The sequence below is a fragment of the Chiloscyllium punctatum genome, chromosome 4, assembly GCF_047496795.1.
Source record: "Chiloscyllium punctatum isolate Juve2018m chromosome 4, sChiPun1.3, whole genome shotgun sequence".
Lineage (NCBI taxonomy): Eukaryota > Metazoa > Chordata > Chondrichthyes > Orectolobiformes > Hemiscylliidae > Chiloscyllium > Chiloscyllium punctatum.
In genome coordinates this window covers 19,117,028-19,143,702 of record NC_092742.1, presented here as the reverse complement: position 1 = coordinate 19,143,702, position 26,675 = coordinate 19,117,028, and the positions used below count along the sequence as shown (strand labels likewise).

The 26,675-nt window shown below is 42.0% G+C and overlaps 1 protein-coding gene across 2 annotated transcripts in view; it reads right to left on the bottom strand.

Annotated features, from left to right (window-relative positions):
* vsx2 (visual system homeobox 2) overlaps positions 1–23,059 on the bottom strand; it is an 83,424-nt gene extending 60,365 nt beyond the window's left edge. For both annotated transcript variants that reach the window (XM_072568205.1, XM_072568206.1), the window contains exon 1: positions 22,541–23,059. In XM_072568205.1, coding sequence (XP_072424306.1) covers positions 22,541–22,958 — 418 coding nt within the window. In that variant the 5' untranslated portion in view covers positions 22,959–23,059. The remainder of the gene's footprint in view (positions 1–22,540) is intronic.
* Between the last annotated feature and the right edge of the window lie 3,616 nt (positions 23,060–26,675).

Sequence of the window (26,675 nt, the reverse complement as noted above, 5' to 3'; positions counted from 1 at the left end):
CCCCACAAAGCGGTGCCAACACTGTCTCTCCCAATCCTGGTCACCTCAAGTATCTTCACCCCAATTCATCTCATCTGACCTGAACACCCTTCACTCACACAGAAACAAAGCTGGTGTCCAGGTGTTAACACTGTGGAAAACTGACTTCCAAAATGGAGGGGTTACACAATGGGGATTCCTATCCCTTTTTTTAAACAAGGAACTCCACACAAGACAACCAAAAGACTTTTAAATCTCAGTTAAATTAAATGTTTTACTCTTGAATAAAATATTGACTGACTCGTGGCATTGACTAACTTCCATAAGCCATTCCTTTTAAATATCTTCTCTAAATGCCTCCAAATCTCCCTCAAACCCTTCCACCATGACAGTTTAATATCTCCTTTAACCCTCTCCTAAACCCATTTTAAAAATTATGGTCTGTTATCTCCTTTAAACCAATAGGTTAAAGGAAAGACTTATTAGAAACTGTTATCTTACAATTATAATAACATAACTTTATCCTATGAAATCTTATTTCAAAAACAAACCACACTTTGTGTTGCTTCAACCATCATTCAGTTTGTATCAGTTTCAGACCCGACCCGTGTTCACAGGGAGGCTATAGACATTTTGTGTAACAACATCAGGTATAAACACATGGACTGTTTCTGATTTTGTAACACACCATGACCAGAGCAATTCCTCTCCTTTTTGTATTCTCCAGTACTTTCAATTAAGATGGTCACTGTCAATTGTAAAATGGTAACTATATTGCTGGAGAAATTAGGAGAATAAAACAAGTGGAAAGATTTATTTTTGAAAGATATATATGTATAAATCTATTGGTGCCTTTGTAATTCCTTATTGCTGAACACCCCGTAGGATCATTCTCTTTAAACTGAAGGGTGAAACTGGGACAGTTGTAGGGCTTGTTAAGACAGATGTTTTCAGACTGAATGTCTGTGAGTGAATCCTCTTGATTTCATATTTGTGTTATTCGATTTTTATTGAGCCAGCAGCATTGTTTTATCAGCATAACGCAATGGACGTATATTTACAATGATACTATCTTTGGATACCTTAATGCCTCTTGAAGTTAAAATCCATTTGCACTGTGAATGTTTGTCTCTGAGTGTCTGTGAGTTGTGTCTGTGTGTGTATGAGAGTGAGGGAGAGAGAGAGAGAGAGAGAGAGAGAGAGCAACTCCCAGATTACGTGGTGGCAAAACGTTGAGAGTGCCAGTATTTGCTGATGATTTCTAGGTGTCTGTCTACATATTTGAGTGTGTACACCAGTATCTAGAGAAGTTATCTAACAGTGTTTAAATATGTGCAGCACAACTCTGATCATCCTTAATTTTCTATCATATATTCCAAAATGATCTGTCCATAACAGAGTTTATTATAAAATGGAGCTGATCCATTTTGTTTGTCGGTATCCTACCCTCCGTGAAATATTCCTAGATCTTTCAATGTACTGGTGCTGAATGAAGATCCAAGACTGATGGCACCCAGTGAGGTACAGTAGATCTTTATTCACACCCACATTTTAATATGTGAAAAAGTTTGCAGTTAGCCATTACAACTTATTAATTTTATTCATTTGGAAGCAGTTAGCATGACTCCTTTGGAATTCAACATTGCCAGATGTAATCTTGTCAATCCAGTGATTCTAGAATCATCCAAATGTAATAAGTACGGCATCTGCATTTACGAATAGGTAAACCACAAATACATGAACCACACAGTTAAATTGGTTCAGTATACAAGCAAGCCCACTCAAAATGCATCTGTAAACCCAGCTAACTGCATCCCAATCCTAGAACCTGCAGTCCAAAGATGTGCAAGTTAGGTGGATTGGCCGTGCTAAATTACCCATAGCGTTTAGGGATGTGTAGGTTAGATGCATTAGCCATGGAAAATGCAGAATTATAGGGAAAAGATACGGGGATGTATCTGGATGGGACTTGTTAGGCGAAATCGCCTGTTTCCTTGCTGTATGGATTTATGGAACAAATCCCCTATCTATAATTTATTCACGGGATGTGGGTGTCACTGTCCGTGTGAATGTTTAATGCCCAGAGGGCAGTTAAGAGGCAATCACATTGCTGTGGGTCCAGAGTCACATGTAGGCCAGACCAGGTAAGGATGGCAGATTTCATTCTCTAAAGAGCATTAGTGAACTGGGTGGGTTTTGACAACAATTGGCAATGGTTCCATGGTCGCCATGAAGCTAACCTTTTCTTCCACTACAAATGTTGTTATCTGTCATAGTGAGATTTGAACCCAGATCCCCAGACCATTAGCATGGGGGGTTCATGGATTACTAGCTCAGTGATATCACTGCTATGCCATTGGCCCCCTTAAGCCACATCCAATGCATTAGACTATTTCAATACTTCAGTTCTATAAAAAAAGATTGTCCTGAAAACCCTCACAAAATGCTACAGCCACCCTACCCATATGTGCCATCAAACCTATTTTGACATTCCCACATTGTTGTCATCACTATTGTCTTACCAGACCATAGAGGCTGCTCATTCATTAGAGAGAGAGAAGCAACTGGTGGTGATTTAACCTGAGGGCCACCATACCTCAGGTGAGGGAAGAGGAGAGTCCTTTATGGTAACCTCAAACCAGTGATGGGAATTGAACCTGCACTGTTGGTATCACACTGCGCTGTAAACCAACAATCCAGCCAATTGAGCTAAACCAATTCCCACTTTCCCACAAATGTAACCATATACTGTAGCATTCTCAAAATCTGCCCAATAGCATGTCAGCAAACCAATTTATAATGTTCCTCCAGATCCAACGAGAACTGAAAAATGCACCAGGAGACCAAACCTAAATTTCTAATGCCCTCAAATACAGTACACCACTGTGCATCAATCATAATATTTTTTCTCTATATTCATTTATTAGATGTGAGCATCACCAGCATTTATTGTCCATCCCTAGTTACCCTTGAGAAGGTGGTGGTGAGCTGCCTTCTTGAACCACTGCAGTGTACCTTCCCTAATGGAGGGAATTCCAGGATTTTGACCCAGTGACAGTGAAGGAATAGCAGGATGGTGAGTGACTTGGAGGGGAACCTGAAGTTAGTGGTGTTCCCATGCATCTGGTGCCCTTGTCCTTCTAGAGGGACGTGGTCATGGGTTTGGAAGGTGCTATCTGAGGATCATTGGTGAACTTCTACAGTGCATCTTGTAGATAGTAGACACTGCTGCTGCTGAGTGTCAGTGCTGGAGGGAGTGGATGCATGTGTTTATATATTCTTGAAAGGAATGTACTTGCATGGCTTATTGGTCAGTTCTTTCAAAGAGCTGAAACAGCTACAATGGTCTAAATGTCCCCCAGTTATACTGCTTTACTTAATGATTTTATGCATTAGTCAAATTTATCCAATGCCATCGTCACACCTATCTGCGTACACTAAATACAGCAGTAAACGGACTCAAAATACTCAAGGAAGGACACCAAAATAATCCTACAGATCTAGATAATTGACCAGAAAGCAAAATATGTGTCCACGTATGTGACAAAATGGAGTACTGTGAACCACTTAGGTTCTCTTATGTAAGGAAGGATATCCGGCCATTGGAGAAGGTTCCCAACGCTGATTCTGAGGATGGAGAGATTTTCTTATGAGGAAAGGCTCAGTACTTCAGGCCTGTACCCAGTGGGAGGTGACCTTGTTGAATATATAAAATTCTTAAAGGCTTTGACAGGGTTGAAGCAGACAGGTTGTTTCCCCTTGTAGAAGAGCCTAGAATAACAGGAGATAATCTCAGAGTAAGGGATCACCCAGTCAGGACAGAGATGAGGAGGAATTTCTTCTCTCAAAGAGTAGTGAATCTATGGAGTTGTTTAATGCATAGTGATGGCCATTAAGTATATTCAAGGCTGAGACAGACAGATTTTTAATCAGTGAGAGATTCAAGGGTTATAAGGAAAAGGCGGAAAGTGGGGATTATCGGATCAGCCATGATCTCATTGAATGGCAGAGCAGTCTTGATGAAATGAGTGGCCTACTTCAGCTCCTATGTTTTATGGACTTAAAACACCAGCTGATACACTGTCACATTTAGCCAACCAATTCCAACATGCACTGAATTTAATCAAATTAACCCATTGAGACCATTAGATTCAAAATATGAAGCAAAATCCACAAAATATGTCAAATCAGACAAAAACATCAACATTTGGGAGTAAAGCAGCTGTAAATCTAGACAAAATACCTACAAAATCCACATATATACCTATGATGTCCACTTGAATGAGTTGACCAATAATAAAGCCCACTTAATTTGCGCCATCAATTCCATATTACCACATACTTCATTAACCCACTCAATTTTCCAATCAATCTACACAATGACCCTTCGCAATTAATTCACCTAACCCGGCCTGAATCCAAAAAAAGGTGTCAATCTCAATCGAATATAACATCAATGTCAAGGAATTGACTCAACGTTATCAACAGCCAAACCCATTCAAACATTCTAACTCCTGTTTACATTCAGCACGAAACTCAACCCAAATGCAAGATCAAAGCCCACCCAATGCAAACAGTCACCTGATCCACTCATCCCAGCATTGGTGTGAAAATAAAATGCAATGAATCATTACAAAACATAGAAAGCTCACCAAAATATGCCAAATACACCTAGTTATCCAATATTTAGCTAAATACTCTATTGGTTCAGCTAAATACACGTGGAACAAGTTCAAGGGCTGAGTGGGGTGTTTCTGTGTTCCTTCGAACAATGAATCAATGTGGAGAAATATTCAACAACTTTGTGCATGGTCTTGGAACCATTAGAGTGTGACTTCATACTGTTGCTGAACTAGCATAAAAATTAAAACTTCTGCACGCCTTTCCGAACTGCCAGATACATTTGTTTCATAAAATCTAATCTAATTTGGAAATGCGCACATTCTTGAGAATTTTACTGGCAGCATTCAAGTCACCCAAGGCTTCAGTGTTCTGAAGGTGCACAGGATCCAGAAAGCCATGTAATAAAATCACTGCAATGTCGCTGTTCTCCGTCCAGCTTTAAAAGCCTTGTTTACAAATCCCTTCAAGACCACATCACTCGCTATCACCACAATCTGCTCCACCCCTACAACAGTGGGATGCAGTCCTTTTAATCTGGACCCATGTGCATCTTCCATTTTAATCATTCCATAGAACTGTGGAAATCTGAAACAAAACAGAATGTGTTGGGGAAACACAGCAGGTGATCCTTAAGACACACCACTGGTCACAGGCCTCCAGTCTGAAAAGCAATCCTCCACCATCACTCTACTTCTGTTGTTACACACTTTTATTCCCAAAGCAGTGTTGAGCTTTTAAATTATTTGAACTCATAAGAGATATCCCCCTTCCAATATTTTGACTGTAGGATTTTCATATTGACCAGATCTGACCAGTTGAGTAAACATTATTTTGTCATTATAAGTGTAGGTAAAGGTACTATAGTCCCAGTCTCTCATCAGAAAATAGACAACTGATTGTTGAGAGGTATAGGGAAGGAATTTTGGAGTTTAAGGACCAGGTAACCGAAGGCAAGACCTCCCAATGATGAAATGATTACGAAAACCAGTACAGGAGAAACCCAGGTCTGGCATCTGTGAAGAGTAAAACAAAGTCAAAGCTTTGAGTCCAGTGACTCTTAGTCAGCACTCAACAGATGGTGCCAGACCTGCTGGGTTTCTCCTGGACTGGTTTTCTTAATCATTTCATCATTGGGAGGTCTTACCTTCAGTTACCTGGTCCTTAAACTCCAAAATTCCTTCCCTATACCTCTCAACAATCAGTTGTCTCTTTCTGATGAGAGACTGGGACTATAGTACCTTTACCTACACTTATAATGACAAAATTATGTTTACTCAACTGGTCAGATCTGGTCAATATGAAAATCCTACAGTCAAAATATTGGAAGGGGGATATCTCTTATGAGTTCAAATAATTTAAAAGCTCAACACTGCTTTGGGAATAAAAGTGTGTAATAACAGAAGTAGAGTGGTGGTGGAGGATTGCTTTTCAGACTGGAGGCCTGTGACCAGTGGTGTGCCATAAGGATCATATAAATGATTTGGATGTGAATATAGTAGGCATGGTTAGTAAGTTTGCAGATGATACCAAAATTGGTGATGTAGTGGATAGCGAAAACGATTACCTCAGTGTACACAGGATCTTGATCAGATGAGCTGATGGGCTCAAGAGTGGCAGCTGGAGCTTAATTTAGATAAAGAAAGGCAAATCAGGTCAGGGCTTATACACTTAATGGTAAGGACCTGGGGAGTGTCACTGAACATAGACACCTTGGAGTACAAGTTGGTATCTCCTTGGATAGTGGAAAAGACATATAGTGTGCTTGCCTTTACTGGGCAGTACATTGAGTGTAGGAGTTGGGGGGGTAATGTTGCAACTGTACACTATTGGAATACTGCAAGCAATTCTGGTCTCTCTGATTTGAGTTACAGGGAGAGGTTGCATAGGCTGGGGCTATTTTCCCTGGATTGCCAAAGACTGAGGGGTGACCTTATAGAGGTTTATAAGATCATGAGGAGTATATATAAGGAGAATAGATAAGGTCTTTTCGCCAGGGTGAGGGAGTCCAAACTAGAAGCCAAAGGTTTAAGTTGAGAGGGGAAAGCTTTAAAAGGTATTTAAGGGGCAACCTTTTTGTGCAGAGGATGGTGCGTACGTGGAATGAGCTGCCAGACGAAGTGACGGAGGCTGGTACAACTGTAGCATTCAAAAGGCATCTGGTGTATGAATAGTAGGGTTTAGAGGGATATGGGCTAAATGCTGGCAAATGGGACTAGATTAATTTAGGATATCTGGTCAGCATGGATGAGTTGGACAGAAGGGTATGTTTCTGTGCTGTACATCTCTATGACTCTATGTAAATAGAACTTGAAGGCAAATTAATACTTTATCAACATACTGTTCAATTATACACAGTATTACATTACTTTTGAATAACCAAATTGAAAACTATTTCTCAGTAAACTTGTCCTTATTTTTCAGTATGATAGTTAATCATAGCATGCAACCACTGCATGAAGTGCATTGTCAAATGTTTCACCAAATTAGTACCATTGAATAGTACCTAAATGAATGGATGTTGTTAGCAAAGACTATAATCCAATGAGTGTTAAAAGAATATGAGATGCTTAACAGTCTAGGTAATAACAAAACATATATTCTAGATTGATGTTAGAGCTGTGTCTAATACTAGAGCTTCCCAAATAGGTCTGAAATTCTATGCTTTATTCTCAATATCATGTGTATTCCATTTTTAGATTCCAGTCTATAACTCAGTTGCAAATATTTATCATTCTGTATATAATCTATGAAATTTCCTTGACTAGGTTCCAGGCTGTTACTCGTTCCCAAGTCTCCATTATTCTATATGTAGAATGTGTTTTACAGATAGCTCTATAGAATTACTGCTAATTGATAACTTCGTAAAAATCTGTTTCTCAGATAAACTATTTTGTTAGCCTAATACGTTATTGCAATAGCCATTCTGAACTGCTAAGCACTCATTCAGTGCCAAATCAAAATTGTTTAAATGATCAAGTCAAGGTATCTAATGGGAAGATGTAAAAAGGGCTAACTATCCCCAGGAAACCCATTTTAAAACATTTGACTAAAAATGAACGAACAGCTGCATTCTCTTTGACAGATAGTAATGTGGACCAATTCATGCATGATCACTTAAAAATCAAAAGTAAGCTATTTGTATTGTCGTCAATAATATTGAACCTTTCTCTTCCTCTGTCCACCATCTCGGCTGACTGGCCCTATATCTTCCTTCACTATTAATGCTTCGGTGTGTACCAGTATTGAACCTGCATTTTCTGTGATGACCAGTCTCGCCTGGGGAAAGGGGTGAGGAAATAATTGTGCAGAAGTATTTCAACATTGTAACTTAGTAAACCCATGGTATTTCCAGTGAATGATTGAAATGAGTGATTCAGGTTGCTACATTATATCTAAAAAAACTTTCATTTATGCAATCCCTTTCACAACCTCAGAATATCCAAAATACTTCACATGAAATGTAGTTCTGGGGAGTGTCGGCTCTGGCGTGATGTTAGAATGTATGAATCAGGGGTCACACTCTCAGGATGCAGGTCGACCATTTGAGACTGAGATGAGGAGAAATATCTTCACCCAGAGAGCAGTGAGACTGTGGAATTCTCTGCCACAGTTTGAGACCAAAACATTGAATGTTATCAAAAAGGAGTTAAACATAGTTCTTAGGGCTAAAGGAATCAAAGAGTTTGGAGAGAAAGCAGAGACCTGGTATTGAGTTGGATGATCAGTCATGATCACATTGAATGGTGGAGCAGACTCAAGAGGCTGAATGGCCTACTCCTGCTCTTCCTTCTATGTTTCTTTTTTTATGGCAGCACGCTACCACAAATGATCTATCTTTTTGTGATGTTTCTGACGGATGATCCTCCTGTTTTGCTTTGAAGTAGTGCCTGGGAACATTTACATCCTCCTGAATGAGCAGACAGGGCCTCTGTTTAATAGCACACCCAAAGGCAGCATCTCAATTCAGTACTACACTTCCTCAGCACTGCACTAGAGTTCAGTTCTTGGTTTTCGTCCTCAAGCCCTGGAGTGGACATGTACTGAAATCTTCTGACTCAGAGCCACAGGTGTCATTATATATCTATGATCTGTGCAAAATCAAATTTGTGGGAGGCATTAAATAAAAGTAGACAAATGGACACAGGTTCTGCATAATAGTGACATTCTGTTCACTTCAAAGAAACCTAGTTCAAGAAGAAAGTTTTGGAATAGACTACTAGAATTGGGCAGCACGATGGCACAGTGGTTAGCACTACTGCCTCACAGCGCCAGAGACCCAGGTTCAATTCCCACCTCAGGCAACTGACTGTGTGGAGTTTGCACGTTTTCCCCGTGTCTGCGTGGGTTTCCTCCGGGTGCTCCAGTTTCCTCCCACAGTCCAAAAATGTGCAGGTCAGGTGAATTGGCCATGCTAAATTGCCCATAGTGTTAGGTAGGGGGTATGGGTGGGTTGTGCTTCAGCAGGTCGGTGTGGACTTGTTGGGCCGAAGGGCCTGTTTCCACACTGTAATGTAATCTAATCTAATCTAATTGAAATTAGCCTAACAGCAGAATCTCCCATTGAGGATGTCTTAATGCACTGAGAAAATCAATGCATCAGATGAAGTCTGTTTTATGAAAGGGAAATTTGTGTTTGACAATAGAGTTTTGCAAGAAAAGGTAAAAGGAAAGCCAATAACTGCAGCATACTTGAATTTCCAAAAGGCATTTGATAAGTTGCCAACAGAAAAGGTTCACACACAAGATAAGGGTGCATAAATTGCTGGTATTATGTTAGATCAAAGATTGGTTAATGGGAAAAGAACAGAGAATAGGGACAAGGGGCATTTGCAACATGACAACGAGTAATTAGGAAGACAAATGGCATGTTAACTTTTATTACAAGGGACTGGAAGACCGAAATAAGAAAGTCTAGCTACAATTCCACTGGGCTATGGTCAGGCCATCTTGAAATATCAAGTGCAATTTTGGTCTCTACGGTGAAGGAAGGATACATCATACTTGGATTTGAGGCAGGGCAGAAAAGGTTTACTAGATACCTAGGAAGAGGCTTTTCCTACGATGGGAGTCTCAGTAAATTGCACTTTAGATTCTCGTGCATTTAGATTAGATTACTTACAGTGTGGAAACAGGCCCTTCGGCCCAAAAAGGCCATACCGACCCGCCGAAGCGCAACCCACCCAGACCCATTCCCCTACATTTACCCCTTCAACTAACACTATGGGCAATTTAGCATGGCCAATTCACCTAACCTGCACATTTTTGGATTGTGGGAGGAAACGGGAGCAAACCTACAGACATGGGGAGAATGTGCAAACTCCAAACAGAGAGTCGCTTGAGACGGGAATTGAACCGAGCGCTATGAACCACTGTGCCACCATACCGCCCATAGAAAGTTGAGAGGAAGTTATACTGGAACATTCAAGATACTGAATGCACACAGTGGGGAGGTTATTTTTCACCGGTTGGAGCGTCTGTTCATTGCGGACAAAGGCTCAGGATAAGGGACCAATCATGTATGGCTGAGATGAGAAGTTTCTTCACTCAAAGCCTTGTGAATCTTTGCAAATTCACTATCCCAAATGCTTTATCTTTAAATACACTTAAGGCTGAGAGAGTTGGAAAATTGAGGAATTTGAGAAATGGGTGACAAAGTGCAGTTGAGGCTGTTGATCAGCTGTAATTGTATTGAATGATGGAGCAGGCTTGAGCAGCTGAATAGTTGGCTTGTGCTCCTATTTTTAACCCTATGTGAAGATACTTAAATTTTGAATGCATTTACACAGCAATTTCTATGCTCAGAACTTCTCACCACCAGCTGATGTAATGGAGGAGAATGGCTTCCTTCTGACTGGAATCCATGCCACAGAATTATAGGTCATACAGCAAGCAAACAGACCTTCGGTCCAACCAGTGCCCATATCCCTCCAAACTTTTCCTATTCATGTACTTATCCAAATGTTTGTTAAACGTTGTAACTGTCCCCATATCCATGACTTCTTCAGGAAGTTCATTCTATTTACAAACGACCCTGTGTAAAACTTTGTACCACTCATGATCTTTTCAAAATCTCTCTCCTGTCATCTTAAAACTTTGCCCCCTAGTCTTTGACCCGCCCCCATCCCAGGGAAGAGATACCTACCATTAACCCTATCTACACCGCTCTGAATTTATAAACTTCTATAAGATCACCTCTCAACCTCCAATGCTCCAGTGAAAAAAAATCCCAGTCTATGCAGCTATTCTTTATAATGCAAACCTTCCATACCCAGCAACATCCGAACCCTCTCCAACTTAATAATACAGGAAGTCCCCGGGTTGCAAGTGCCCAACTTACAAACGTCCCGTACTTGCGAACTGACCTGACAATGTTTTGTCCTAACGAATGGGTGGACTAATTAGCCCATATCTGTTCCAACTTACGTACAAATTCAGCTTATGAATAGCTTTAAAAACGGGACTCATTTGTAACCTGGAGACTTCTTGTATCCTTCCTATAACTGGGCAACCAGAGTTTCAATCCTTTCTAAGGTTTCTATAACTTGGACCCTAATCCACTTAGCCACCACACGTTATTAATACACTTCATCTCTGCTCCCCTTAACTGTAGCAAGGCTTGACTCTGTGAAGCTTTGTGCCTTGGATTTTCACGATTAGAAGAAGAAAATTCCAGAGGATCCAACAGAATAAAAATTGTGCACCCACATGGATGGCAGTGTCAATAGCTCAAGACCAGACCTGCAGTCTCTCTGCAAAAGCTCATAGGATTCAACTTGGTCTCATAATCTGAGCCTATCTCAAGATCTACTAAGCCAGTTTTTAAAATGTGATGAGAATGCTTTGACAGAAGGTAGACACCCTTGTTAATGTATATTTTGCATATGCCATTATGAATTACCTCACAGATAAACACAATTCATAAGAATGCATCGGCACCCGGGAGGAGGTGCAGAGGTGGTTCACTAGGTTGATTGCGCAGTTGAGAGGATTGGCTTATGAGGAGGGATTGAGTAGACGGGGATTATATTCATTGAAATTTTGAGGAATGGGGGGATTTTATAGAAACATATAAAATTTTGAAGGGAATAGACAAAACAGAAGCGGTGAAACTAGAACAAAAGTAAGTAAGAGCAGATTTAGGACTGAGTTGAGGAGGAACTTCTTCAATCAAAGAGTTGTGAATCTGTGGGAACTCCCTGCCCAGTGAAGCAGTTGAGGCTATCCTGTTGAAAGTGTTTAAGGCAAAGACAGATATATTTTTGAACAGTAAAGGAATTGAGGGTTATGGCAAGATGTGGTTAAGTGGAGCTGAGTCTACGAGAAGGTCAGTCACGACCTTATTGAATGGTGGAGCAGGCTTGAGGGGTCAGACAGCCTACTCTTATTTCTTATGTTCTTATAAGGCCTGATGTCTCTCCTTGTGCTCTCTGCTTAACTCCCTTGCGCGATGATTTATTCAGCGTCAGGCATAATTGCTTCAGTTGGTAAACCTAAGAGTCATACTCAGGATCAGGGCCGTATTCCTCACTGGATGGTGCTATACTTTGTGCTAGAATGCACATTCTTCTTTATCATTAAATGAATCATTTTTAAATCACAGAATATTCAGCAAGGAGGAATTTCTTCTCACAGAGGGGGAACTTAATTTTTTTTAACCAAAGAGGGTTGCCGAGGCTGAGTCATCTGGGAGAGGCAGGTTTTTAATCGGTACAGGAATCAAGGGTTCTGTGGAAAAGGCAGGAAAATGGAGTTGAGGATTATCAGATCAGCAATGATTGTATTGAATGGCAAAAGCAGAACCAATGAGCTGAATGGTCTATTTCTGCTTCTATGTTCTTAATTTCAGTTCTCAAAACAGATGGCCAAAAGTGAGTTTAGCCTGAAGTTTTATTTATGCATTTGAAATTGCTGTATGTCTGTGTTTGTCTATCCTCTTTCAAGGAAAGGGAGCATCATCATCAAAACCAGCGTTTGATGCTCTTCTGTTAAACTGAAAGGCTTACTAGGCCTTTTCAGAGGGCAATTGAGAGTCAAGTGCACTGCTGCGTTCTGGAGTCACATGTCAGGAGCAGGTAGGGAAAGCAGATTTCCTTCAGTTTCACGGCCACCCTTACGAATTTCAATTCCAGATTTATTAATTGAATTTATATTCCATCAGCTGCCATCCCCGGGGCATTAGCCTGGCTTCTGGATTACTAGTCCAGTAACATTATGGCTAGGCCATCTGTCTGTGTCTATATCTCAATGTGTACATATGTGTCTCTGTCTGCATTTGATGAGCTGTCTGTTGAGTTTGTGTGTGGCTCCTGATGTGATTGTAGGTGTATCTGTGTCTGTGCGGTTATGTATCTGTGTGTGCATGTGCCTATGTTTTTGTCTATGCTTATGTGTGTATGTGTCTGTCTCTATCTGTCTGCATGGTTATGTGACTGTACATGATTATGTGCCTGTGTGTGCATGCATGTGTGCCTAGTGTGGTTATGTTCCTTTGTGTGTCTGTGTAGTCATTTGCATGTATTTGTCTGTGTGTGGTTATGTGTCTGGGTTGTTGCATGTGTTTTTTTTCATCTCATTGGGATTTGAATTTATTGCAATTTGCTGGAAATTGGTTTTGATTGGAAGTTGGAATCAAATTCAGCAAAAAAAACCCAACTCAATTTATTCCAGTCTGCTGAAAAGATGATGAGTTTTATTTTCAAACGATGTTTGTTGAGGGAGCGAACCCAGTTTGATTCACCCCACTGTCTACACGGCTGAAGAAGTTAGGAATGCGCAGTAACCTGGAAAATTCCTCTCGGGAGGAGATCAGCTGGAGAAAGGGGGATCAGGCTGTGTGGCCTTTTCGTTTCACTCTGAATTGGTGAAAAGAAGACGAAAGTGGGAGGATCCCCGATGAGACGTGAACATCAGAAACTGGGCAGAATGAGGAATGTTTTGCCATGGACACTTCCTTCTGTACAATTTAATCCAGTGCAAATACCAGGGAAGTGTTCAGTTCTGCTAAGATGGCTTGAATGTATCTGCGGGTCAGAATTCAAATTTACCCCATAACATGCAAAACAGGAATAGAAGCAAACCATTCGTTCTCTAGTCTGCACCACTATTCAATTTGATCACGGCTCTGTTGGTGTTTCGAATTCCACATTCCCAACCATCTCCGATAACCTTTAATGGTCTTGCCTAACGAAAAAAGGCGGGGGGGGAGGGTGGTGGGGGGACTAATTCAATTGCTCTTCCCAAGGGCAGAGATGTAATGCCCTGGAGATCCTGATTCTGTAATATCCGTTTCATTCCTGACACGTCTTATCTGCCAGTTTTTTAAAAAAAATATATACGATTTGGAAAACGATTTAACCTTAAACAAATTCTCACTAAAGCCGCTGATAGATTCTGTACCGAAGGTCTTTTTAAATGGGTATAAATTCCATTCTCAAACTTTCTACTGAAACAAGTCATGTTTACAAAGAACATTCCCAGATGGCTGTATTCAGGATGATGTAACCTGGAACTGGATTTCCCACAGAGAGAAATATATTGACATTGTAAATAGGAGATTATTGAGTACCATTTTGTCAGTTATTATCCTTAGGCGTATAATGTTTAAGATAACAACGAGCCAGATATTACTCAGCCTTTACTGTGAAGATGAAAACCGACAGAAGGATGGCTCTACCACGTCTATTCTCGCCTCAATTAAGATCAATTTACGGGGTTTTTTTCCCCAAAAGAAGCATTTAACGACTTAAAGTGCATCCCGTCCAAAAACGTTCCGGTTAGCAGAATGATTCTGTGGCTGAGTCGGCGAGTAAGCGTTTAGGAATTCACACCAATTCTTGCTAGACTGGGGGGGTTTGTTGAATTTGAAAACTTTCACTTCACAAAAAAAATTCAAAACTGGATTAGCTCAGCATCGCCTATGGGAATGAGCCGCGATCTATTTGGAAAGTCAAAATGATGTATTATTTACTCATTCGAGCGATTTAATGGAAATTACTGGATGTTTGGAAAGTCATCTTAGTCACCTCCTATTACAGTTTCAGACAACAGCCGAGTTGCTGACTCATAAAACTCCTGTTTCTGGGAGAGACAGACAAGAGGTCAGGGTCTCCAGTTCTAGAGAGAGAGCTGCATGAAATATAGTTCCAAGTTACCTGGTCTTCCATTGCTCTGACCACACACCTTGTCTCGTATAATGCATCCCCAAAGTAAGTTTTCCATTAATAACTGCACCATCTGTTTACTTCATCTGGACTGTTTTCTAATCAATCTGTTCAGCGATAATATGACATAGTAGGCGAAAGTGAGGACTGCAGATGCTGGGGATTAGAGAGTGTGATGCTGGAAAAGCACAGCCGGTCAGGCAGCACCCGAGGAGCAGGAGAGTCGACGTTTTGGGCATAAGCCCTTTTATCAGTTGATGCCCTCCTTAGGAAGGGCTTTTGCCCGAAACGTCGATTCACCTGCTCCTCGGATGTTGCCTGCCCTGCTGTGCTTTTCCAGCACCACACTCTCGACTATGACATGATATACCTCTGGAGCGGGAGCCCGGGCCTCCTGGCTCAGAGGAACTTGCACTACCACTACACAAGATCCCCTTCAGTGCAGTTAACTCCGGGTAGGCTAAATGATAGGTTTATACATCCAGCAGACAGAACAAGGGCGATGTAGAATTATTTCTGAGCAAACACGCTCCTTGGAAAGGGACAGAAGATGTCTCTCTTTCCACCCCCTAATGAACATAATAATAGTATTCACATGGACACTGATGGAGCAGCTGAATTATCCACATCCTTGGTGCTATTGCTAATAACACAAACCGACCACTGGCCGGCCATTGAAAATCATGTTCCAAGTCAGTGTGATTCTCCCCAGTCTCACATTAATTGGGATGGCGGAACTTACTTAGCTCGAGATTTTCCTCTGTCTTTCTCTCCAGCGGCAGGAGGAGTCAAATAGCTACAAGGGGACAGAAAGTTAGCTTCTGAACTCCCGTCCGAACAATGTCCAGAGCCGAACTATTAACCCATTGTTACCCAAAACACAACCTTCTTTAACCGGGATCCCGCTCAGACCCCGCTGTGCAAATGTAACGAGACATATGCTCTCCGGCCCTCTCTCTCGCCCTAGTCAGAATTTATAGCGGCCTATTCAAATTTCTAGCTAACTTCACCACCACATTAAGGTAGGAGCTCCAAAACATTATTATTGAGATTTGGACAGCGGAGATTGAACGAATATTACGGGGAGGGGAGATGAGGATTCCCATCATTGGTTGGTTGGGAAGTCCGTTAAAGGCTGCTTTGAGCATGAGGGTGCACCGCTTCATAAACATACGTTAAATTGGGGCCCGCTGTTGTGTACAATGTCCCCTCCCAGGGATTCTGGCTGTTAACATTGCTAACAGTACGGCTCCAGGCAATTCCGAGAGAACTGGCAAAATCCCACCACTCCGGTTTGTTGCTGGAGCATAGGGCAGCTGTACTAGTCATTGCCAAACAGCCTTGCCTCTCTCCAGCAACCTTGTCACAAAATTTACATCTAATTTATTTCTGTTGTTCCCAAAAAGGAGCTACTTTCCTGTCAAACTATGATTGCTTCCCAATTTACCAACATAACTCTATCACTTCAATCTAATTCTGTTATTCGTGTTACCGCGTTCTCTTAGTTTTTAAAAAAAATTGAATCTATCACGAGGTGCCCGTTGGACTGAATGGAAAGGACAGTGAAGGCAAAACAGTGGGCCTGGAGTCACAAGGAAGAGGAGCAGCCCGGTTCCTTCAACAGCACACTCCTTTCTACAAAATGACATGGCGAGCTAACAATTAATGATTGGTTTTAAAACGAACTGCGGGTGTTGGAAATCTGAAAGAAGGATAGAAAATTGCTGGAGAAACTCAGCAGGTCTGGCAGCATCTGCGGAGAGAGAAACAGAGTTAACACTTGGAGACCCAGCTCGACAGCTGTTTCTGTCAGTGATTAGTTTTCACGGCCCCTAGATTTATTAATTGAGTTTATAATTCACTCGGGTGCTGTGGTTGGATTTGAACCCACAGACCTTGAAGTTACCAGCCCAGGCACACTCCAACTCCAGGGTGTACCTCCCGCTCAACGCCCGTTACTTTTACAGGTGACTCTGCCCGGGTCACTCTGTCTGGTTTGAACTTATTAAGAAGAGCAGTACTCATTGTGACATTGTACACGTTGAAGACAGGGTAAAAACAATAACTGCAGATGCTGGAAACTAGATTTTGGATCGATGTTTCGGGCGAAAGCCCTTCATCAGGAATAAAGATGCTTTATTCCTGAAACGTCGATTTTGCTGTTCCTCGGATGCTGCCTGAACTGCTATGATCTTCCAGCACCACTAATCCAAAAACACGTTGAAGACAGCCGTGTTCATCCCCCGGGTACTGGACGTCATCCCCACTTTTAAATGCTCAACTTCAGCACCAAATAACACACCGACTCGCAACAAGCAATTCGGGCGGAATCAGAGCAGTGAGCAGCTCCCAATATAAATCCTCCGCCCGTTCCCAATACAAACCGCTCGCTTAATCTCTGGGCGCCCGGGAATAAGGGAGCTCAGACCGCCTGGAGCGCGGGGCAACGGTAGTAGACAGGATACCGCTGATTTACTGATATTCCCTGTCAGATTCACACAGAGTTGGACTGCTCACCTCCTCGTTTGTTCAAACATTAAAATGCTAAAGTGCTAATTAAAACATTAAAAGCTAATTTGAACAAGTGTTATGTTCATGGTTAGCTACCAGCGGTGTCGATATACAGAGGTGGATAATTATTTCAACATTTTTCACCGTCCTTAAACACCCGCTATCCTACTCAACGGGTGCCCCCCAGAAGCTCAAAGCCTCAGATTCTCATAGAACCCCCTATAGACCATCATATAGACTTTTTTATAAACATCAGTTTTATGGTCCTAACTAACCCGCGGCCTCCATATATCTCCACACTCAGTCCAATTCAGATAAGGTGCATCTTATACATTCCAAACTGCTCCTATTCTTGTGTAGGAAAAAACGCACAAAATGTTTTTACTTCTATGTAGGATGTTGGACTATGCAGATCAGTAAAAGTCAAGTCTCTCTGATCTGTGTCCTTTTCAATATGAAGTCTCGTTCATTTATTATCTCGGTCTATAGTTTATATTGTTTGGTTCGTGCCTCGGTGACACTCAATACAAAATTGGCCTGTTCTGTTACACCTCCCTCCCATTCTCTCTCTGCCTCTGTCTGCTCCTCCTGCCTCTCGGCTCCAACTTAACACTCGCTGTCATTTCATGTCAACATTATCCAAGTGTGTGAGAATGAGTGAGTGCGTGTGTAAGTTTGCGTGTGTCAATGAGTGCGCTAGTTATGTGAGAGTCTGCGAGAATGAATGTGTGAGACAGTGAGAAAGTGTGTGTGTGTGTGAGAGAGAGACAATGATAGTGCGTGAGAGAGATAAAGTATGTGAGAGAGATAGTGTGTACAAAACGAAAGATCTGCGGATGCTGCAATTCAGAAACAAAAACAGAAATTGCTGGAAAAGCTCAGCAGTTCTGAAAGCATCTGTAGAGAGGAATCAGAGTTAACGTTTCGGGTCGAGAGATAGTGTGTGCATGGAAGAGAAAGTGTGTGTGTGTGAGAGAGAGAGACAGGGTGTGACAAAGTGAGGGATAGTGTTTGCGAGTCAAAAAGTGTGAGAAAGACTGTGTGAGACAATGAGAGATAGTGTATGTGTGAGTGAGATTGTGTAAGAGTGTGTGCGCGAGAAAGTGAGAAATAGTGTGTGTGAGTGAGACAGTGATAGTGTGTGAGAGAGGAAGTGTGTGTGAGAGAGACAGTGATAGTGTGTGAGAGAGGAAGTGTGTGTGAGAGAGACAGTGAGAGATAGTGTGTATGAGAAAGACACTGAGATTGCGTGAGTGAGAGATCGTGTGAGAGACAGTAAGAAATAGTGCGTGTGAGAGATAATATGTGTGACAGAGACAGTGAGAGATAGTGTGTGAGAAAGTGTGTGTTAGAGAGAGAGAGAGATAGTGTGTGTGAGAGAGGGAGACAGTGAGAGTGTGTGTGAGAGACAGTGAAAGTGTGTGAGAGACAGTGGGAGAAAGTGTGTGTGTATATCCCTGTCATTCTGCTCTAGTTAACTCCCTAGCAGTCTCTCCAAACTCCCCCACATGCAGTGTAGCTACAAAACACGCCTCCTGCATTGCATCTCTGATTAGCTCGTCTCGTCTTCCCCTTCATCCCGAGTTCAGTTTCCCATCCTCGCAAGTTCGAGATCTTTCGCCATGTTAACGAACGTTATTTAATCTTGGCATTCCAACAAGCAACTCGGCCAACTCTTAACAACCAGTATTCTATGTAAACAAGTAGACAGGACACCTGACCGAACCCTCCACATTCATCATCTCATACAATGCAAACAGTAGTTTGCTTATACCACCTCCTTGTCGCCTCACACCACACGAGCCCTCTATCATCCACAAGACATCAGCTCCGCGCCATAGAATCCAGGGACCCTGGTTCTGATCTCGCGTGCAATTGGAGACATCTTTTCCACGATGCGAGCTTATCAAACTTGGTCCTAACCTTGAAGACCTAGCCTAGACAATTACATGCTCTACATGCAGCCCATGTGCCTGCCGACGGGCATCGTGTTGATACAGAATCCTAGAGCTGTCATCATGGTGTACAGGCGGCAATTTTATAAATCTGACTGGCAAACATCACAACATGCAAGTGGACATCATTATCCTTGTTTTCGTCTCAAACCTGGGTTCTTTTGTCTCTACGCCCTGGAACTGCCGTTAAATCTGCGCGATACTGTGTACCTCCCATACAATCCTGTATAATTTTGGAAGTCCTCAGAACTGCGTACACTTAACAGTACATTCTACTTCCTATACTACCGTTAAGCCTGTACACCCAATATCTACACTCTCTTGTTCTTATATGATCCCATATATCCGGCATCACCTGACAGGCAAAAATAACATACAATTCCAAAGTTTACATTCCTACAGTCCTTGGGCTATATCTAGTTATGCCTCAATCCCAGTATAACCACGTACACTCAGCACCCAACATAACTTTGCTAAATACCCCGTCCTAGACTTTCATCCTGTACTCACGATCTAACAGCAGGTATATCAGACAGCCCACACAATCGAATGCATCGAACACTGGACAATGGAAGCATTTTGTATTTAATGCGGTTTATGTGGCACGTGTTAGCGCTGCATACAATCATCCAGTATCTTATTGATCATTCTACAAATAATGCAGACCTCCAACTCTGTGCATTTTCTGTTTTTACGGAATCAGGCACAACGTGACTGCCGTGCATCACATATGTTACCGCAAAACCCACATCATATACAGTCCAAATCTAATCCCCTCTTACGTCCAGTTTTATCTACACTGTTATCAGCAAATCACTCAATGTGTGTGGTTCATCTTGAAGCTAAGCAGCTCATGTTTCGCCCTGTGCATTCTGTTGTTAATGCAGTTTATACACAGCGCGTCGATGCAATATTGTACGGTCAGCTTCCTGTATAATCCGATAGTCCTTTGGTATAGTTATGGTATCATTGTACGCCATCCCTGCGATTTGTCCACAAGTTCACAAAGCCAGCACCCTGTACAAAGTGGAAGATCCATTAGACTCGAGTGGTTAACTCTGTTTTTCTCTCTCCACAGATTTGTTTCTCCAGCAATCTCTGTTTTGCTTTACTTATATAGTACATTGGATATGTACAAACTCTACAAGAAAATACATACAACTACTCAACCACATGGCACAGTGGGCTAGCACTACTGCCTCGCAGCACCAGGCACCCCGATCCAATTCCAGCCTCGGGCGATGTGTGTGTGTGGAGTTTGTCTGCATGGATGCTCCCGTTACCTCCCAGAGTCCAAATATGTGCAAGCTTGGTGCACTGGCAATGTTAAATTGTCCATAGTGTTCAGGGATGTCGAGATTAGGGGCATTAGTCATGGGATAGTTCTGGCTAGGACGCCCTTCAGAGGGTAGGTGTAGACTTGTTAGGCCGAATGGCCTTTTCCCACAGGATTCTAGTCTATTCTTCTAGATATCTTAGATGCTATATCCTATATCCTTTACTAGAGCATTATATACAACCCAGCGATTCCTGGACAAGGAGGAATCCCATCTGCAAACGCAATCGGAAATCAATGGAAAATATGAGAAAGGGAGAAGCCTGAAAGCGCAATTCATACTTTGTAAATATTTGTTTGCTGACAGTTTCTCCCTGTCAGCTATTGAGAGGGGAATCCATGGTATACAGTACATTAAACAGCGGGAAAGATTTCTGCCCCAGCAATCATTGGATTGTTCACAAATCTGGAATGTCTAGATACCCACTACACAGAATACAGACAGTAACACCAGGGACTACGACACCAACAGACTCTAACTTCAGATGAATTAGCCAATATCGTCCGACTTTTAATCAAATAGTTACAGCAGCACCGAGCTCCACGCTATTAATTAGACCCGGGGCCAACGTATATCCACGCTCTGGAAACGCCAACATTAAACATCTCGAACCACATTAAACCCAGGACACATCCAGTCCACTATGGATTGAGACAATAAGATCATTTATAACATCCATCCAATACCCTTAGTGCAATTTTCTTTTAACTGTCCGGAGATTTAAGAAACGTGTATTTGATACAGTGCATATCTGACAAGTAAATTAAGAGAAAAACACTTCCTTTTTTGAATGTTCACTGATCACCCTGTGAATTAGATGTATATTATTTGATACAAGTGTGTCGTGATTCTGTTTATATATATAGAAACGTTTTACATAGAGATATGAAACATAAATGTATTTATATTAGACAAGATCATCAAGTATTAATTATATTTTTACTCTTCGATAACAACTGATTGGAAACTGAGTGTCCGCTCAACCCCAGCAATGCGCCAGGATCCCTCTCAGTCCAGACCTTGGGTATTACCCCGCACAAAGCTGCACGCTGATGTTTCCTTTTCAGATTTCAGCCGCATTTATAACCAGAACAGAACGAACGAGCAGAAAACTCTCCCATTTGGCCAGATACATTTATACTTTCCGATTCAGACAGGGGTCTAAAATACAGGTCTAAAATCTAAAAAAAATACATTTTCAAATACTTACCCGCGGTTTGGAATGAAAGTTGACCGATTTAAAACGAGATATTCTGAGTTCAAACTTACAAAGTATTCGAATTTACATCTTTTTCAAAGGCAAACCTTTCCTGATTATACTAAATCTATAATCTTTATCATTTGTACCGGGCATGTACCAATAGCAGAGCTGCACACACGACACAGAAGGACTGAGACCGTGCATTGGAGCCGTGTGGGACTGCAACATAATATTTGATAAAAATCGAATCTACAATGTGTGCTGGTGTCACCAGACTAAAAGCAAACGAACATTTATTAACATTTCTGATTTTATAGTTAGCCTGGCTTATTATGGTGTCAGTATCCCAGACAATAATTCAAATAGTAGTCATTTCACTGGCTCTGCAATGTATCTATTATCATATTGTTTCTTGTTGGAACAAAGGCACTAGGGTAAAAATAGATGTTTCCTTTTTGAAAAGAAAACACGAGAATATAAATCGGTTGTTTCCTTTTTGAAAGGAAAGCGCCTGAGATAGAATTTAAATATTAAGATCGCTTGAGTTTCCAGCTTAATGGTTGTGGTGAAACCTAAAAGAGTTGCTTAACATCACTCTGAATTGTTTACATTGCTGGACAATCCCTGCATATTCGACATATTTCAAAATGAGACCTTGTTGAAATTAATATTTGGCTCCATAGAGATTCTTCTTTTGCTTCAAGTTGGATCTATTTTAGTAAATGGGCACGGTTAGTCCAGTAAAACTGAACTGTCTCTCTCTCTCTGTCTCACCTGAACTGACTTCCTGACAGGTCTCCAGGTGGATTGCGCCCCGGCGTGGAGGCTGCAGGTGAGCGGGAGGAGCTGCGTGGATTCCCGGGTGTTCGGACAGCACATCCAGGAAGGCCGACTGCCCGTAGAAAGCCGGCAGAGCGGCCGCGCCGACCAACCCAACCCCGGCGGGAGTCAGCACGCTCCGAGCCGCCACCAGGTGAGCCGCGGCCGGCAGGGAATCGGAGATGATCCGCGTGGAGGCGGGCGGCTCTTTATTCAGTCCGAGAATCTCCTGGATCCCAAAGCCGGTGCACCGCGACGGATTCCCGGAGCCGGGCAGGCCTTTCGACCGCTCGTTGCTTGTCAGGTTTGGAGAAATCGAGACCGTTTTGGACTTGTTAAAATTCTCGGAGACCATTTCCTCTTTACCTGTCATGCTGGCGGATTGTTCAGCCTTTGGGAGGGGGGTGTGGTGTTTAACACTCTCAATTTCCCCCCTTCCCCACCCCCCCCTCCCCACTGGTCCCTAGTGCACTGTGCAATGTGCAATGCTGCGATCCCTTTAGAAATTCCCTATTTATTTAACGGGACAAACCCATCGGGGCAACAACATCGGCGTCCAATCAGCAGCACGGGATCAATTAGGAACCTCGGTTCACACTCCCTCTCTCCCTCCCTCTCTCCCTCCCTCCAGGAATTAAACCCGCTCTCGCTGATTGCGGTTTAATCTCCCCTATAGATTCGACCGAGCGGGCTCTCGCCTCAGTTCATATTTCGACAACAACATCATAACTCCTAAGCAACAAGTTCCCCCCTCCCCAAACAACGTTTCTCCCACCCCCCTCCTCAAGTTCCCAGTTCAACTGGTGCTGAGATTTTGTGTTTTTTTTAAAAAGTCGTACCGCCCTGATCGATATTTCAAGCCTGTTTATTTTGTTCAGAGTCTGACAAGTGTGTGTTGGAGAGGGAGAGTGGGCGATGATTGTTTATGTCGGCCCAGGTAACTGCAAAGCAAACATTTGACCTTTTTCGAACGAATGGAAACGAGACCGTTCACAAAGTTGTTCCTTTACACCCCAATGAAATTATTGATGTTTACACCTGACCAGTTGCCAAAATATTGATATTTTCACAAGTGTTTATCTTTGTTAATACTAATTCAACGCGTTATTTCGACTCCCTGGCTTCCCGACAAAACTTCACGCTTTAAAAAAAAAATTGTAAACAACATTATTTTTCTTTCCAACAAACACCTGGCTCCTCCAGTTCAACTCGGGTCACTTTTCCTCTTTCTGGGTCTGTACCCGAACGGGTCCAGTCTTACCCCACCGTCTTAATAATCATTTCTAACCTGCCACCGCCTCCCCCCTCCCCAAAACAAAATTGCATCCGAGACGAGCACGCAAGGGGACAAATATCGTGGCGCCGCAACAATCTCTCAAATGAATTGGAAGTGATTCGATGAAGAGCTGGAAATGAAATGGAAAAACTCGGTTGCAAGCGGAATTAAAGCCGTAAATATTTACACACACACACACACACACACACACATATGCATGTGTATAACACAGAGATGAAGAGAGCTCTTTAGCAGAGAGTAAACATAATTACACCAGAACATCTCTCTCTCTCCCGCACTCGGGAGATTCTCCAAAGATTCTCGCACACTCACTTTATCATAGCGCACGCCAGATCCAATGAAATACACACGCGCACACACATGTTCACACATTCATTGCAATGTGTCAGGGACCCGTCATCACCTTTACAAAATTCGATTTCTATTGTACCCGGAGTCCTGTACTCGGGAGGCTACTGTAGCAGATAAACTGTGCCCTGCGCAAAATTTTGTCTTAAATTGAGCTGGAGTCTTTCTGGGCTACCGTCCAGTCGCTCTATTTGAATTCATTAGCCGATCTATCCGTATTATTTGGTTGAGGAGGTATTCTCTTCGACCTTTTTCCGCCTTGATTCACATTCCACGGGGAAACGGCACCGGGTTAAGTCGGTCATAACGACATCAGCAATTTCTGGCGCTCTCTAGTTCAGGGAGTGGTTTGTGCAAAAGGCGAGTGATAGCAGTTGTCCTTTCTTAAAAAAAAAGTAAAATACATATAAAACAGCGTAATAATAAGAATAATTCACTGCCTGTTCTGAAAAAAATACATTTATTTCTAGGAGCGGTGGTGAATTATTTGTTTAGCTTTTTCGGATCGAGAAAGTACTGTTTATGAACTAAATCCCTGGTCGGAGATTTAACGACATTTGTTATCAAGTCTGAACGGTCAAATTATCATATTACCAAAGGCAAAAATCGGTGAAAAGCGACCAAATTATTAATTTTACGAACACAGTTAATCTTTAACAATTACATTAATATCTGATCAATTGATTATATTAATAGATTCAATACTTAAATATATAAACATACTTGACCATATTAACACAGTTAATCGTACGCATTAATCAGTGTAATCCGAGCTCAATCATTGTTTGTTAATAAACATTTTAGCGTACCTGTTAATTTTCCAGTATTTGCTAAATTAAATTTCACACGACTGCTGCACTTGTGTTTATATATATATATATGTGTGTGTACATTTTAAAGAGGTGTTCCATTTAATTACGCATTTCTGCAAATAAACGTGTTTCAATTCAGGACGGGAAAGGATTGAAAATGGTTTTATTTCATTCCCAGTCATCGCTAAACCTTAGTGCCATTTAATTTTTGACTTCCTTCCCCGTGCCCACACAAGAAAGAAAAATCAATACGTGTTATAGTTTCAAAGACTGAATCTTTTTCGATGGAAAATTCCCTTTCTTGCTTTCTCCCTTGTCTCCCTCGTTTCCTGATAATGAAAGGACGTTAATCTTGACATCAGTTCCACGGGGACGATTTTTAAAAAATATATGGGATAAACTGCTCGTTCTAAATGTTGTAAGTAAATCAGATTAACATGCAGTAATTTGTTACCATTTGGAGGGGTGCATTCTGGTTGATTTGACAATCTCATTATTTCCCTGATATTACAATTGCTTTGTTAACTGCTTTCGTTCCTTCTACGATTCATGTCCCAGAATTTAAAATATAAAACGGAAGCAACTACCGCATTTGCTGAGTGCTCTCCTTATTTTGAAGAATTGGACGGGGGAGTTCGAAGGAATGTGACGGCGGCGGGGAGAAGGGCATAGTGGGGTGTTAGTGGCGGGGGCACAGACGAGGGTGTGTGGCCGGGTGGCCTGTGGGAACTGTTGAGAAATCTAATCAGTTGCAGAGAGTTAAACAAAAAATGGACTCAACAGATGACAGGAACAGAGAGAGAGAGAGAGAGAGAGAAACACGAAACGTTAAAAAGGGGGGAAAAAAAGAGATGGGGATGAAGTGACGGGTAGTAAACTTCTGTCATGTGGTGGGTAATTTTCTTCCAAAACCATGATACCGGACTGGGAAAGATTACACCAAATAAAGGGAACGCTCCGTTCGGCGAGTTATATAACAGTAATCCCCGCTAATCAGTCATTATGATATAATCTTCCGTCCCCTCCAACCCCACTAACATCGTTGATGACTAAATTGGTAGCACAACACCGTGTCGTTGATGTTTTGTTCATGTCGATGTTCCTTGCGCCTGCGAAGTTGAAAGGAAAAGGGAAATGGGGCATTGAGGATTTTAAAAAGTAATAGCACAGCAAATTTTAGGGAAGGCACGTCGAAAATGAGATAGAAACAGAGATGTCTTTTTAAGATTAAAAGTGAGGAAAAGAACGTCAGAATAGACTGGCCTTTCAACACGGACAGTTGGAGGCGACCAGGGAGATCAGACTGAAAACAAAAAGACTTGGAAAATGAAAGCAAGCCAACGGAAGAGAGGACGAGAGAGATAAACAACAAAACGAGCGAGAGAGAGAAAGATGGTTGTTATAGTTCGAAGATGATGTGAAGGCAGCATGCAGGGCGTAAATGGTACTGTCGCTGCTAATAGATGGGCACCAGGTGCCTCCAGGATATCATTAGATAACCTTCAGGCATGTCACAGCAACTGTCCCACACTACTGAGTGCCAATGTGTCCACAACAGTCTCCCAATACCGTATACATGCACGTGTGCACGTGTGCATGTGCTTACACTTACACACGCCCACATAGATACGCT